Source organism: Hippoglossus stenolepis, chromosome 8 (assembly GCF_022539355.2).
Source record: "Hippoglossus stenolepis isolate QCI-W04-F060 chromosome 8, HSTE1.2, whole genome shotgun sequence".
Taxonomy (NCBI): domain Eukaryota; kingdom Metazoa; phylum Chordata; class Actinopteri; order Pleuronectiformes; family Pleuronectidae; genus Hippoglossus; species Hippoglossus stenolepis.
Window position 1 is genome coordinate 7,551,624 of NC_061490.1, and position 13,856 is coordinate 7,565,479.

Sequence of the window (13,856 nt, forward strand, 5' to 3'; positions counted from 1 at the left end):
ATTTATCCAGACAATACCCAGACAGATTACAGGGAACAATGACAGAATTACTGAGACAATAGAGCTCCTGAGGTTGCTGGAGCTGTGAGGGTTGGATTGTGACATTTCTAATTTGATTTCAGTGAGAGTGTGTGTGGGTGTCTGGCAGTGGAAAAAGTGAGAGCGAGGGCCTCGGAAAAGAAAAAAAAACCCTCCTGCTTCTCTGGACTCGCAGAGAGATTTATGTGTATTATGGAAGTGGAACAAAGTGTTTAGACAGAGCAGTTCTCCTCCAGTTCTCTTGGCAAAACCCACTGTCTTAACTTCCAAACTAGAGAAGAGGCTGTGCTCCTTTCAGAACAGATCCAGTGTGTGAATCCATTTGCCCCAACTGGCATTTGTGATTTGCTAAGTAAACAGCTTTATATCCTAATTGTTTCACTGGTTCTGGTAGTGTTGACTCTAAACTATCATTTCATATCTGTTTATTGTAATAACTTTATAAGAAAACTCAGGTTCTCCAATACGTTGGCTTGCTGAATAGCTCTGAATATGACAAAACCCATTAGGGGTGTGCATCTCTCCTTTATTGGACAATGCAATAGATACTATTTAATATGGAACAACCTGATGCAATACAATGCACTCTGATCAACTTGTTTAATGTAGACATTAATTTGCAATTTATTAGAATAAACCAAATAAATACTAAATAGTATTTTAGTATTTTTTCTTACTCGTTGCCTTACCTAAGCAGATAGTTAGGGGGAGAAATATCTAAAAAAGAAAATGCTTGCTAGTACAGTTGAACAATGATTAGAATTTTTGTAAAATCCTATTTGCTTATATAATGAAACACAGAACACGTTTGACAGCCATTGTCACAACTCATCAAACACAGATATGATAACATTATTTCTGATGTCCATAGAGGATAAATGTTCATAAATCAGCATCCGAGAAAAAACAGTATCTTTATTTCCAGAACTTGGATGAGAATCATTGTTATTATCATTATTTTTGCCAATGAATAATAAGTAAGGACAACAAAGAATGAGTAGACACTGCCTGTTGGACAAACAACAACATGTTTTTATGTATTTATGAAGGAGAGTCTTTTAAACGGCCTGGTTTATAGAATATAAGAATATAAGGAATAACCTAAAGCAAGAGAAAGGTTAGTGCAGGTTTTTGGGGGGGGCACAGGTTTAGAAGTTAAGTTATATCATTAGAAAGAATCAAGAATGGGCTGACCCATCAGCTATAAGGTCAGTACGTATACCACATAGCCACAAATGCCCTGAGCACTGAGTCTTGGTCAGACATTAAAGGTGCAGGTCAGTCTGTCATGATTCTGCCCTCTGAACTATTGAGACTGTTTTCGACCCAAAGTTGTTCTGTTGTATGGATCTCTTATATTAGACATCTTTTCCTTGTGTTTGGATTTTTATTCTGTTTTGGTGTTTGCACTCTGTTTACTCCGTTTCCTGTTTTATTTTGAAAATGTGCTCCTTGTGTTTCCTGTTTCCTGTCCTTGTGATCATCTGCACCTGTTCCTGATGTGTTTCACGTGTTCAATTACCCTGCCTGCCTTGTGTGTGTGGCCTCTGTGCTTCCCTTTGTTTTTGTCAGTTTGTCTGTTTACACATGCTTTTCCCCCATGGTCCGGTTCTGGTTTCCTCTAAGGATTTACCTGTTGTTTCTTTGCTGATTGCTGTTTCATTGTAAGACTCTTTTGTCTTGTTCATTTTTCACATTAAATTACCAATCAACAACCAATCTTCCGTGACTGCATTTGGTTCCTCTTAGGGCTGCTGCACGCTAGAAGATTTCCAACTTTTGACCGATTTTAAAAACTTGTTTGACCACAGACATAGATTTCATTCTTTTTGGGAATATTCCACAGAGAAATGTTGCATAATGTGTTTGTTTTTTCTGCAACTTAAAGTTGTTCTTACATTTGGCGTCATGGAGGCGGAAAGTACACAAACATTGTCTGAATTTATATTAGGTCCAACCATTCAGCCTCTCCTGCTGCTACGATCTGCTGCTCTGATTCTTCAAATTGTGGTTGTTTTAGCAATATCTTAATGTTCCATAATCAAAAAGCAAATGAGCAATGTTAAAATGTTACATGTATCAATTTCCAATAACTACTTATGACAAAAATATTGCAACTCTGAAGACTTTTGAATAACGATCTCTATATTTAACAGCTCCCTTGAAAATGTCAGCGTACGCTCTCCTGATCCGCTTGCGTCTTCTCCCCCTGCAGTGTCTTCTATCTTCACTGTACCAAATGTCAAGCTGCAGACAGAGAGCGGGGACAGCATACAGGTGTGTGCACGGAGGAACAGTCATGGAAAAGCTTCCTCTGGCAGCAAACACTGACCTGAGGCAGTATCCTGCACATGACTGCCTGACAGGTATGTGTTCATTACCATGCAAGAAGCACACACAAACACTATGCAGCTGCTGCAGCAGCACACAGAGAAAATGAAACGAGCAGCAAACCTGAGGTGAAAATGTAATGAACTGAGATGTTGACTGGTTCAGCACAACAAAACTACTGCATGCCCTTGAAATCAATATAAGTTAAGTCTTTTGTTACTCTGCACCACATAGCAGCACAAGCAGGGGGTTGTCTTCCCCCCTGTTCGTCCATGTGTGTTTGAACAGATTCATACTAACGTTGGTGGGAGTTTATCTCCAGATTCCGAACCTTCAAAGCTGATTGGGGAAAGCTCAAGGTCAACAAAAATATATATATATACAAATAATAGACAATCTCAGTCTTATATTGTTGGTGGCTGTGGTGAGTTAGAGCTGTTCATCCACTAAACTGAAGGTCGGCGGTTCGATCCCAAGCTACTGAACCAAAAAAAATCCCCCTGAAGGCTGTGCAGGCAGTGTAACAGTGATGTATGATGAGAAAGTGCTGCACATACTGTAGATGCACTGTGTGATTGTGTATATGAATGGGTGGATGGCACAACTGTACTTTAAAATGAGTCATAGAGACTAGAAAAGCTACAGACGGTTTATCATTTATATTGATCAGAAGATTATTCCTCATAATGACGTCATATGATTATTGATTACCACCCTGAAGTCAAAATTGTGTCATGCATAGTTTAAACAAATCCATATTTACAGGTGCATCCGATAGGGACTTTTTCAACCAATAAGATTATAGACATGATCTACAGCTTGTACAAATTAAAATAATATCACTATGAAGTTAATGCCAACATGATTTAAGGCTTTTTAAGATTAAACCAATCATTCAACATCTGCTATAATTGCGACTCTAACTCAAAAGTGATCTTTGGAAGGTTTTGTTTTCCCCGGTGCTTGTGTTTTGTTGGTGGAAAGCGGCTTCTATTGGAAAATAAGACAATCCCATATTAATATTAATAAGCTATCACAGCATATGCTAGGAGTAACATCAACCACCAATTTGTGCATTGCTTTTCATGTTATATCTTAAAGGACAAATTAGTATTAAAAAGCTTAAATACTACAAAACAGAGAAGCAGAACTTACAATACATATTAAATGTTAGGAAACATTCATGTTGTACTATATACCAGGAATGTACATATTTGACCATTAGCTGTGTAAAGTAGTCATGTTGAGCACTGTGTCGAGCACTTATCTGCATCCCACCAACCACCACAGTGTTTCTTTAAACACTGGCGCCATGAGATCTGTGCTTTCTGCACTGAGGCAGAGAATGCAATAATAAATGGAGGAATGGCTTTAAGTGGGTGAGGAGGGTGTCCCATTCACTGGAGGCGGGGGTCTCATTCACTGCTCGCATAAAGCCGCACTATTTGCATGTAATAAGAGGTGCAGAGGCCATGCATGGTGACAATGGCTGATCTAATGATGGACTCTGGATTGTGAGGGCCACTGTGGGGCCACAACACGGCACTGAGGACCAGATTATATCTATAATTACTGACAGGTGCAGAGCCACAGCAAGACACATCAGCTCTTCACACAGAGATCTGCAGCTTTTTAAACTATGTCCTGATGTTTCATCTACAAAGTCTGCATGCATCGTACACAAGGAGGAGGTGGAGGTTGAATACCCGGTATTTACTATTCTAGTGAATATGTTGAAGTGGGTGGCTCTGTGTGTGTGTGAGCGTGTGTGTGTGTGTGTGTGTGTGTGTGTGTGTGTGTGAAGGGTGGAAGTCACCCCACTGGGAGAGACGTGTCCTCTCAGCTGCTGCATTTAAATTGAAATCAGTCTCTTTGTCCCGGCCCGTCCCAGAGCCTGACAGACTGTGAGAGCTTCACCGATATCAGCCTAATCCCTGTGCACACATTCACCTTAATACACCGACAAATTGCACCAAGACACACACCAACACTATGACTGATTTTGACAATAACAATGCAGCCAATGAGAAATGGATGTGAGAACAGGGCGACAGTGTGAAAGAGGTGAATCTAAAGAGAAGGATCAGCTGAATTTACGGAGCTTTATAGAGAGTTTTAGTTAAGACCATGACTTTACTGTCCACTGCCTGCTGAGCACCAGCCAGAGACGAGCTCATGAAAATAGTGGAGCATTTAGCGGATATTCGGTCAGAAAGACCTTAATGCTGAGCACAAGTGTGTGTTCCATCACTTTCACCACATGGACTAACACCTCTCCCTAAATGAATGAAAACGATGTGTCAATAAGAAGCTGTTTGCCAAATTCATCACATCAACTTAAAAGGTGACGATGGGTCAGATTTGTGTTCACAGCTGGTTTTGTGCAGACCCCAAATTGAAACACAAACAAAAAACGTTACTGCAGGTTTAACCAATAAAGACCTTAATCAACTGCTATGGACATAAATGCAAACATATTAATTTTGCTTTAGTTGCCAGAAACAGAAATTGGAGGAAAACCAACTAAATCCATTTGCACATGCTGAGCATTCATAAAAAAACGTTTTCCCTACTTTGTTGTTAAAAATAATATTCAGGAGGCATCTAAATGCTCTAATCTACTTGCCGCGGTAAGTGCTTTGATGTGATGCTCTGCTCTTATTATATATTTTACCGACACAACTCAGATTTGTGTCGGTCATAAAATAGACAAACTACGCCCTCAGAAATATTATGGACGTATGCTAAAACAGATCTCTCTGCCATTTTTCCTATTGTCAACGCCGCAAGCGCAATGCATGATGGTATATATTGTTCTGCTAGTGACCATCAGTTGTACACGACTTTTCACGATGCATTGTGGGATAGAATGAGTCAACTATATATAAAAATGTAACTAAACATTCAGCACTACAAAATGGCAAATTCATTATATAGTGGACTATATAGTGATTAGTGAGTGATTCCAGTCACAGACTAGGTTAGTATAGTTAGTAATATCACTATTAAGGAAAATAGAATAGTTATAGAATTGCATTAACCAAAATATTGTTGCTATAGTTACCTATCATGCAAGATACAGTACCTCTGAGAAGTGGTACGGACTGCAGAGCTTTAGTTTGAAGTGTGTATGTATATATTTTTAACAAGCCATTAGGAAACAAGTATTTTCCTCTGCTCTCCTGTAGCTTATATTAGATACTATAAGCACTACAAAAAATATCAAAAATATTCAACTTAATGTGTGTAAGCCTGTTCTTAAAATAGTGTTTTTCTGGTGTAGTAGAATTAGAGTTAAAGGAGGTGAGGAGAAAGGAAACAGACTAAAGGGGGGGTAGAGGGCGAGGGAATAAAGGAGGAATGGAAGCAGAGGCTTGCAGGAGCAGTGTAGGGTTTCTTTTTGTTGAGGCAACGTTGTATTATTTATAGGAGGTGGTGGAGGCAGGCTGCTTCAGACAGAGTAGAGCAAAGAAGGCGAGCAGCCCCTTTCTCTTTTGTGGGTCTATTCCCAGTGGGCAGACTTTGTGCTGGCTGGATGGCTGCCTTTGAGGAAACCCGGGCAGCTATTGAGCTGAGAGTGAAGGCTGGGCCTGACTCGCCCGCTCGGAGACACAGCAACACTGCAGCACGACAATGTCTGTCACTGCCGCGGCCAGAGAGGAAAAGAAAAGGATGCAGGGAGAGTGACAGAGGATGAGGGAATAGTGGGAGGGTCTGATTTTGGCAGGGAGGGAAAAAAAGAAAGAAAGCAAGAAAGAGGGTTTTGTGGCGAGTGAAGAGAAAGCCAGAAAGAGATAGGAGGAGTGGATTGACAAAATGGAGGCAGGGTTGGAGAAGAAAGAGGCGGAAAGGGGGGAAAAAAGGCAGGTCTCCTTTACAGTACTGCGCCGCACTGATCTATGTTTATTCATGATTATGCATTATTCACAAGATTAGCTGAGGCAACTCTTTGCCGAGGGTAGGCAACGGTTCCCCCCGTCAATCCTCTCAGTGACCACAGTTCAACCGTGAGTCACAACAACAAGTGGGAGCCTGCTGCCCTGTCTGAGAGCATCAGCACCGTGCACTGATACTCTGTATGACAGCGTGCTCACAGTCAGAATACATAACAACACATGAAACATTGATTCAATCAGGGAGCAACAAGCAACGCGAAGGAGGTAAAATCAACAGCTCCTCGGCCCAAACAGAAATTCACTCGGTTGTACTTTGAAAGCAAATCTTCAGAGGCCTCGAAGCATTGCTGCACATCATTCACTGAGATATATTTGTATAATTGTGTAATGCGGTCTATTCTGGTGTCTTATAATAATAGATTTAGGTCATTGTAATGTTCAGCTGTGTCTCAATTCAGGGGCTGCATCTTTCAGAGCACCCGGTCTGCCCGGACCAGGAAGGGGATGGTCTTCGTGAGCAGGGTAGTCCATGAAGGCCCAGCTGAAATGAGACGGTCTGGTCTTCAGAGGGTTTCCGTGGTCGGTGTCATCAGCCCGTCCTTCCTTTACTGCTGTTGCCTAGCAACAAAGCCGGAGTTGGACACGATGAGAAAGTTTTTAATGCCCCTTGGTTTTTTACCTCGTGTGTCATTAGCTGTTTAAGTTTAAGCGCGATACTCCAGCATCAGAAGTCTCTGCATTTCCCAGCACCATTACCGCTTTAAAAAATGCTTGGTCATTAAAGCACAATGAATTCTGGGATGGGTTAGGCCGGGAAGGATCCACCCGTCGCAGCCTTTGTTTCTCTTCGAGAGAAGGACGCATTTATCGGCCGCATTTAAAGGAGACTTCAAAGTGTGACAGCCTAGTTGCGCCGCCATGACGCAATTTGCCCCTGAATTGAGACACCGCTAATATCTTCATATGACCATACAGTCAAATGAGTACATGTAATAGTGGAAGAGTTGCTCATCATGAGAAAGCCTGAAAGAATTAACATCCAATCCTGCAGCTTCCGCTCCACAGAGCATTTCAGCTTATTTCAGCTGATTGTTTTGGTTTTAAAGCAGCTTAACTCTTGTTTTTCTGCAGTGTTGGTGGAGGAGCGAAAAGAAGACAGAACTTACATTCATTATGTTTCCATAAACATGTGTCCAAATAGATGGTAATATTGTACATAGTCTGCTTGATGCTTCAACAAGCAGCGGTTTGCTAATATAATGTGAAACTTGTGATTTTTGGCTGGCCCGCCACAGCTGGGGAGCCAATCAATGACCAAACGACTGATGATGAAGTTACACTGGTGGTTGTCTGGCATGTTTGTTTTTCTATAGAACCGGCACATACTGTTTATATTAGCTTATATCTTCAGGGGGTGTTAACAAGCAGTGTTTAACCTCGTCAGGAGTTTTTAAGACTTTTCAGGCCAATATAATCACGTTTTGTGGTTTTTAAAGGATACATCTACAGACTTTATGGCACACTTTTCTATGAATATCATGCAATTGAATGCGTGGCAGCTCACACTGTGTGACTGAGCCCTTCACTTTCTTTCTGAGTGATCATGTTACTTAGAAATACAGCTCAGTTTTTTAGCCGAACAGCATCTTGAAAGTCACTGCTGTGTAACATATCGTCCAATGAGTCAAGCCCTTTTCAGACATGACCTCCGGAGGATGTCTGGAGATAAGGGTCCGGGCTTTCTCCGAAGTTAACTTTTCACACGTGAACAATGCAGCATCCTCATTTCTGAGCTTGGACCATTCATGGCCAGGTCACATGACGCTCACACCGCTAAAAGAATGGGGCGACGTGTTCGAGACCATCTCTGAATGTGGTCTGAGATCAGATCTCAAATTGGTCTATGGGTGTGTTCACATCTGAACTTGGAGCTGAACACTTGTGATCAGATCCCTCAGGAAGGATTTTAAAGGGATAGTTCCCCGAAAAATTAAATTCACTCATTATCTACTCACCACAAGGCCGATGAAGCGGTGGGTGAAGTGTTTGAGTCCACAAAACACTTTTGGAGTCTCAGGAGTAAACAGTGTTTCAGCCAAATAAAAAAGAATTGAAGTAAATGGTGACCAATTCTTCAAACGTAAAAATTTTAATAAAATGCCTCCATACTGCTCCTATGGTGTCATCCAAGTGTCTGTAAGGCCTGACATTTTGAAATTCGACTAGAAACGGTGTCATTAACATTTATTTATGTTTTTAGCCTAAATGTGCGCTACCGGTATTAGCGATGCTAGCAGGAGGTAGCGATGCTCCCTCCATCCTGCATTGTGGTGGGTAAATAATGAGTGAATTTTCGTTTTCGGTGAACTATCCCTTTAATACCAGGCATAAGCAGGGTCTTTCTTTTCATGGACTACAAGCGGCATCTTTAATTTAATTCAAATATAAATCATTTTTGAGCGAGCTGCGCTGACTGCTGATGTCATTATGGTCTCCAGGCGTCGGCTGGTCGCCTGGCCGGGGTTCACAGAAAGTGGCAGCCTTTCTACACTGTTTCTGTGCAGTCAGCCGTTGCAGGTCGGTGACAGGACACTCAGGCCCTGAAGCGTCACTGTGTCACTTTGAAGATAACAGCTGCAGGCAAAGCTGGACAGTGGTGTCTGGAATGCAGAGGTGCCAGCTCTTTATCTAACCACATACTCACACTCACACACACACACACACACTAATACTTGCCTCAGGTATCATATCACTGACCATGCTTCAGTTTTTTGGGCAAAAATGCAGGAAACCCTTGTAGCTTCAAAAGCTTTTTGGCTCTGTAGCAGGGAGACATAGATTTGTGCAGTCCACAAAACGACCTGTCAGGAAGTTTTTTCAAGGTAAAGGACAAAGTGATTTCAAGTCTATCCCTGCTGTGAGCCTGAGGGAGGTGGGGATGTGGAAGTGGGGCTATAGGAAAGATAACTAGAGGCGTATCTTTGAGAAATGGAGAGCCTTCAGTCAAAGCAGCCGGTTTTACTCTCCCCACAGCTTCAGTGCCTTCACTTCAACGTATCCTCATGGAAAAGCTGTGTGACGATACTAGATGTTAACTGCACCTCTACAGTATGTCTATGTGGTCGCTTTGCGCCTATGTTTGACTCAGCAGTTACATTCTGCTTTTATGAACATGATGTTTGCACCACAGGCTCTCAATAAACGTGTATGTGAAGGAGATGTGGAGTGTCGTGGAAAAGCTGAACATTTATATTTAATTAAGTTATTTGTGCATATTTCAATTTTAACTTTTAGTATGCTGCAGGGAGTTGAAATGTAAAAAAACAGCATGCAAGTTATTCTTTGAGATGAGTTCATTGACTTTACTTAAACCAGGAGTTATTTTCATATTTAGAGATTCCACTCCTCACAATTTACCTCCAGTTTCAATGCCAGTAGAGACTGCAGGAAAGTGTAGTAAAGACACAGACAAGGATGATAGAGACAAGGAAACTGTTGCAAGCTGAAGACTTGCATTGATAACCTTTGTACGATAATGGACCCTATTTTTGAGGCAGTGCACAAGCAGCGCTCCAACACTTTCATTAAAATTAGCTTCACCCATCTTCTGTGGTATTTTGGTGCCAAGCCAGAATGTCCGTGACACAACTGTGATGACAGGCCTTATCTTACACTTGGTGCAAAATGGCGCCAAGTGTGACGCACTTGTCTTTGATGGATTCAGATTGAAGTAGTTGTCATATTCCTGTTCAGCACCCACATCACTTAAATAGCTTATGAACTAACATTTGGGCATGTTGGTCTTAAAATGTGGTCATTGTAAGCGCATTAGTATCTTGAGGCAGGATGACGCAATTCCATTTTTGGCCAGCAGAAACCTGGTCTAACGCTGGTCCACACTGCCTGGGTGATGTTTTTCACCCGCATCCTATTATCCCTTCCTCCTTTGTGTGTTAAGTCTTTGCTCCCAGTCCTCTTAACTAAAACACTAAAATAAAGTTGATCCAAATGGATATTTAGTTTTTTGTTTTTAGTTTTTTGCCGTACAGCCCCTCTGTAGAATGTTTAGAAGAACCTCAGAAGTTCATTGCATGTCTGAAAGCAGCTTTATGCAGATCAGGTTCATGTAGGTTTCTGTGTCTCATTCAAACAAACTCCAACATTTTGTACCAAAAGACCTCTATGTATGATAACCTAATAATCTACCAATATGGTAATAGTAGTCAGACAATGGGGATGTAACAGCGATAAGATGTATCAGCAGTCAGGTTTGTAGAAGTGGTGACAAAAGTGTGAGAACAATCAGAGCTATCCAAGCTTGCTATAGTTGGAGTAACAGCAGTATTGATGTAGTAGCATTACCATTAGTAGCAGTGCTAAAAAATGTAACTAACAAAGTGCTGCTCTTTGTTTTTCACTTTCTCTCTCCCACTCTCTGGGCTGGGATGATTGACAGGTCAGGGGATTGGATGTGATGAAGCATGCTCCATCAGATGGTTGGGAGAGAGGCAGAGTTAGGCAGGAAAGAAAGAAACAGAAGAGAAGAGAGGGTGATGGGAAGGTGGAGGAGGGTTGTGGTCGGTTCATGGTTCCCCCTGAGCACACACCGAGACTTATCTGTGAACCTCTTAGAAATTCTCTGAACTGTAGAGGCAAGGAGGAGAGGAGAAAGGAGGGAATCAGGAATGAAAGGAGGTGAAAATGGAGCAAAGGAGGACGACGGCCTGGATTTACACTAGATATCACATTCACAGTCACACAGTTCTTCTCTATGCTCCACATCACTATCATACAACCTATTCACACACTGCAGGAGCAGCGGCCAGGGGCAACTTGGGGACACCAGCAGCACTAGAGGAGCCAGGGATGGATCGAAGCCGAGGATTAGTGGTCAACCTGCTTTACCCCCTGAGCCACAGCTGCCCCGAGACTGAAAAAGAGGAGGAGGGAGGAGTGTTTCAGGAGGCGCAGGGATTGATTTCATGACTAATCTGTTGATCAGTTGAGGCAGCAGTTACAATCAGGCCGACATGTAGGAGGTGATCTGACTCCCATTATCATGAGCTGCCCTCTAGTCACAATACGACTTTCTTTTTCCCCCTCATCCCTTCATCCGTCCTTCCCCTTTCATCAAATCTGTCACTGAAATGTTAAGATTATTGATCTTGATATATTTCTCCTCGTGTCTGATGATCACCTCTTTTCCATACATTTAACCATCTGGGAAAAGACTGATAGAATAGCAAACAAAACACTAAATAATATGATGTCAGTTTGGTGGGTGCCTATTCAAATATCTGTTAACAAGTCTCAACAATGGGGGATGTTTTTCCAGAGATGCAAACAAAGTACTGTGTCTTTTCCACCCCTTCTCCCAGTTTTCTTCTCCTCCTCTTCCCTCCGCCATATGGCTCTCCCTAATGAGCAGCGCACCTCCTCTTTTTTGCGCCTCCAAAAAGAAAAGAAAATGCAGCTCCTTCTTATGTGAGGCAGCCAACAGCTCCTCTACAGCAGCAGATCTGGAGCATCTCGTCTCAACTGAGTGAATTAGTTTCAAATGAAGGATGCTAATGAGTTTAACTTTGTCTGCCTGCCATTTGAAACGCTGTGGGATAATGAGCCCGGCTCGGATTGATACAAAGAGGGACGTACCTTCTTGTTTTTGCATGGACTGTATGAAAGTAGCTTCCTCCCGAGCATCAAAATGTCTACCTCAGACTGCAGTGGCCCATTTTCTGTCTGAGCGTAGTAGCAAGGTCCAATTTGAGAAATGGAGCATCACCACTTTACAGAAATACACCTGAGAGCTTTAGTTCAGGAGCACCAAGCAAAGGGCCGTGAGACAGGACACATGGCAATGTGTTGGTTTGTGTTTGTCACAGCAGTTTGGCTGTTTTGTCTCTTCACATGTTTTGCACTGCAACGCAAGAGAGAGAGAAAGAATCATGTGCAGTCACTAGATCTCAATCTAATTTCATGATTTGTCAATGAATTGCATTAAAAACCAACAACACGCCAAGTCAAGCTCATAGCAACCCTGGTGTGTGAAGGTGTGAAGATAAGCCCTAATGTTCCTTGTATCACACCACTTTATCATATATAGCTGCTAACATCACACCCCACTGGATATGTGGCTCGAATGCTGTAGTATTATGAGAAATATGTGAAATATGGTTCGGATGCAGGCCCAGGCAGAATCTCCAGTGTGTGACCAGCAATAATGGTTGTAATCTTTGTGACCACAGGCCCTGGTGCAAACCAGGTGCAACAAGGCGCAGCTGGGCACAAAGTGGAAGGAAGGCTGATGCATCATTAGGAGGATTACAGAACCAGCGGGTGGACCAATCACATGAGCTCCTCCCACCAGCTTCAAGAGCAGCAAGGACGGAGAAACATTGAGCTCTGAGGGAAAGAAAAAAAGTTTGAACAACCCGAAAAATGAATACATCTCACCTCGGATATGTAATTGGGAGAATTAGCGAACAGATGATGCATGTTGGTGCAGCACCAGCAGAGATTACGCCAGTGCGAATTATATTGTTCATAATAGTTCTCAATCTGCAGCAGATGGAAAAAAGTGAATCAAACGGAAAAAGGCCACACTTGAATTTAAAAGGTAGTTTTTGATTTTGAAGATCTCTTTGTGTGCCACTGCCAAATAAAGCCCCGACACAGGCCCACGCACATATTCACATATGGCCACACACTCAGGAAGAATGTGATTTTCCTTCCACACCATATTCCATAAAGCATAGCAGCACATATTTCCACGTGAAAATTAGATTGAGAGGAGTCTGAAGGATGTAGCGTGTGGACAGAGCAGCTTTTGTCCTTTTAACATTTAGCTTCCGTGTTGGAACAAACTGAGAAGCGGTGTGTGTGTGTGTGTGTGTGTGTGAGAGCAGACATGCTCTTATGTCTGCCTCTGTGTGTGTGTGGGCCTATAAAACCAATTAGAAGAGCAGTGCATGTATACATGTTCATCAGTTTGCTAATATAGAGTGTGTACTGTTTATATCGCTTTCATGAATAAGATTCAAAGCCCAAAGACCCTGGAGTGGTCCCAAGGGACATGAGTGTTTACAACATACTGATGATTTTTATGTTTTCAGGGTCTTAGTAGTAGTGAGGGCAGAAGTTTAACGTTTGCCCAGAGGGTGGTGCTGGAGAGGTCACAAGGTCAGCATCAAAATCATGAGTTCGTCCTCTTAGGAGCATGAATGTGCTCTGCAAAGTTCTGGGTTATCTGCTCATTGGATCGTGATCTTCTGGTCAGTGTGCGATCTGAGGCTGGCATGAGTCTCACTGAAGAAGAGTACAAATCAAGATATCATTATTTTAAATTCTTTAATGAAACTGTCATCTTTTATGGCTTTTTGACCTCTTGCAACGTAGTAATAGGACGGGAGCGGAGGAAGTCAGCTGATGCAGTAAATTGACAAAGACCACGTTATAGCAGGTTGGGGGTGGGTCACCGAAAGAACTTTGAAACAGAACTGTTCAAACGCGTGTGAAACCGATGACCCTGTGTGTTTATAATTGTAATAATGAATATGAAGATCCAGGACACAGTCTGTTCACTGTGCTGCA

The 13,856-nt window shown here is 42.2% G+C and overlaps 1 protein-coding gene across 2 annotated transcripts in view; it reads left to right on the forward strand.

Annotated features, from left to right (window-relative positions):
* cdk14 (cyclin-dependent kinase 14) overlaps positions 1-13,856 on the forward strand; it is a 151,061-nt gene that overhangs the window by 110,001 nt on the left and 27,204 nt on the right. For both annotated transcript variants that reach the window (XM_035163227.2, XM_035163229.2), the window contains one exon: positions 2,255-2,405. In XM_035163227.2, coding sequence (XP_035019118.1) covers positions 2,255-2,370 — 116 coding nt within the window. In that variant the 3' untranslated portion in view covers positions 2,371-2,405. The remainder of the gene's footprint in view (positions 1-2,254; positions 2,406-13,856) is intronic.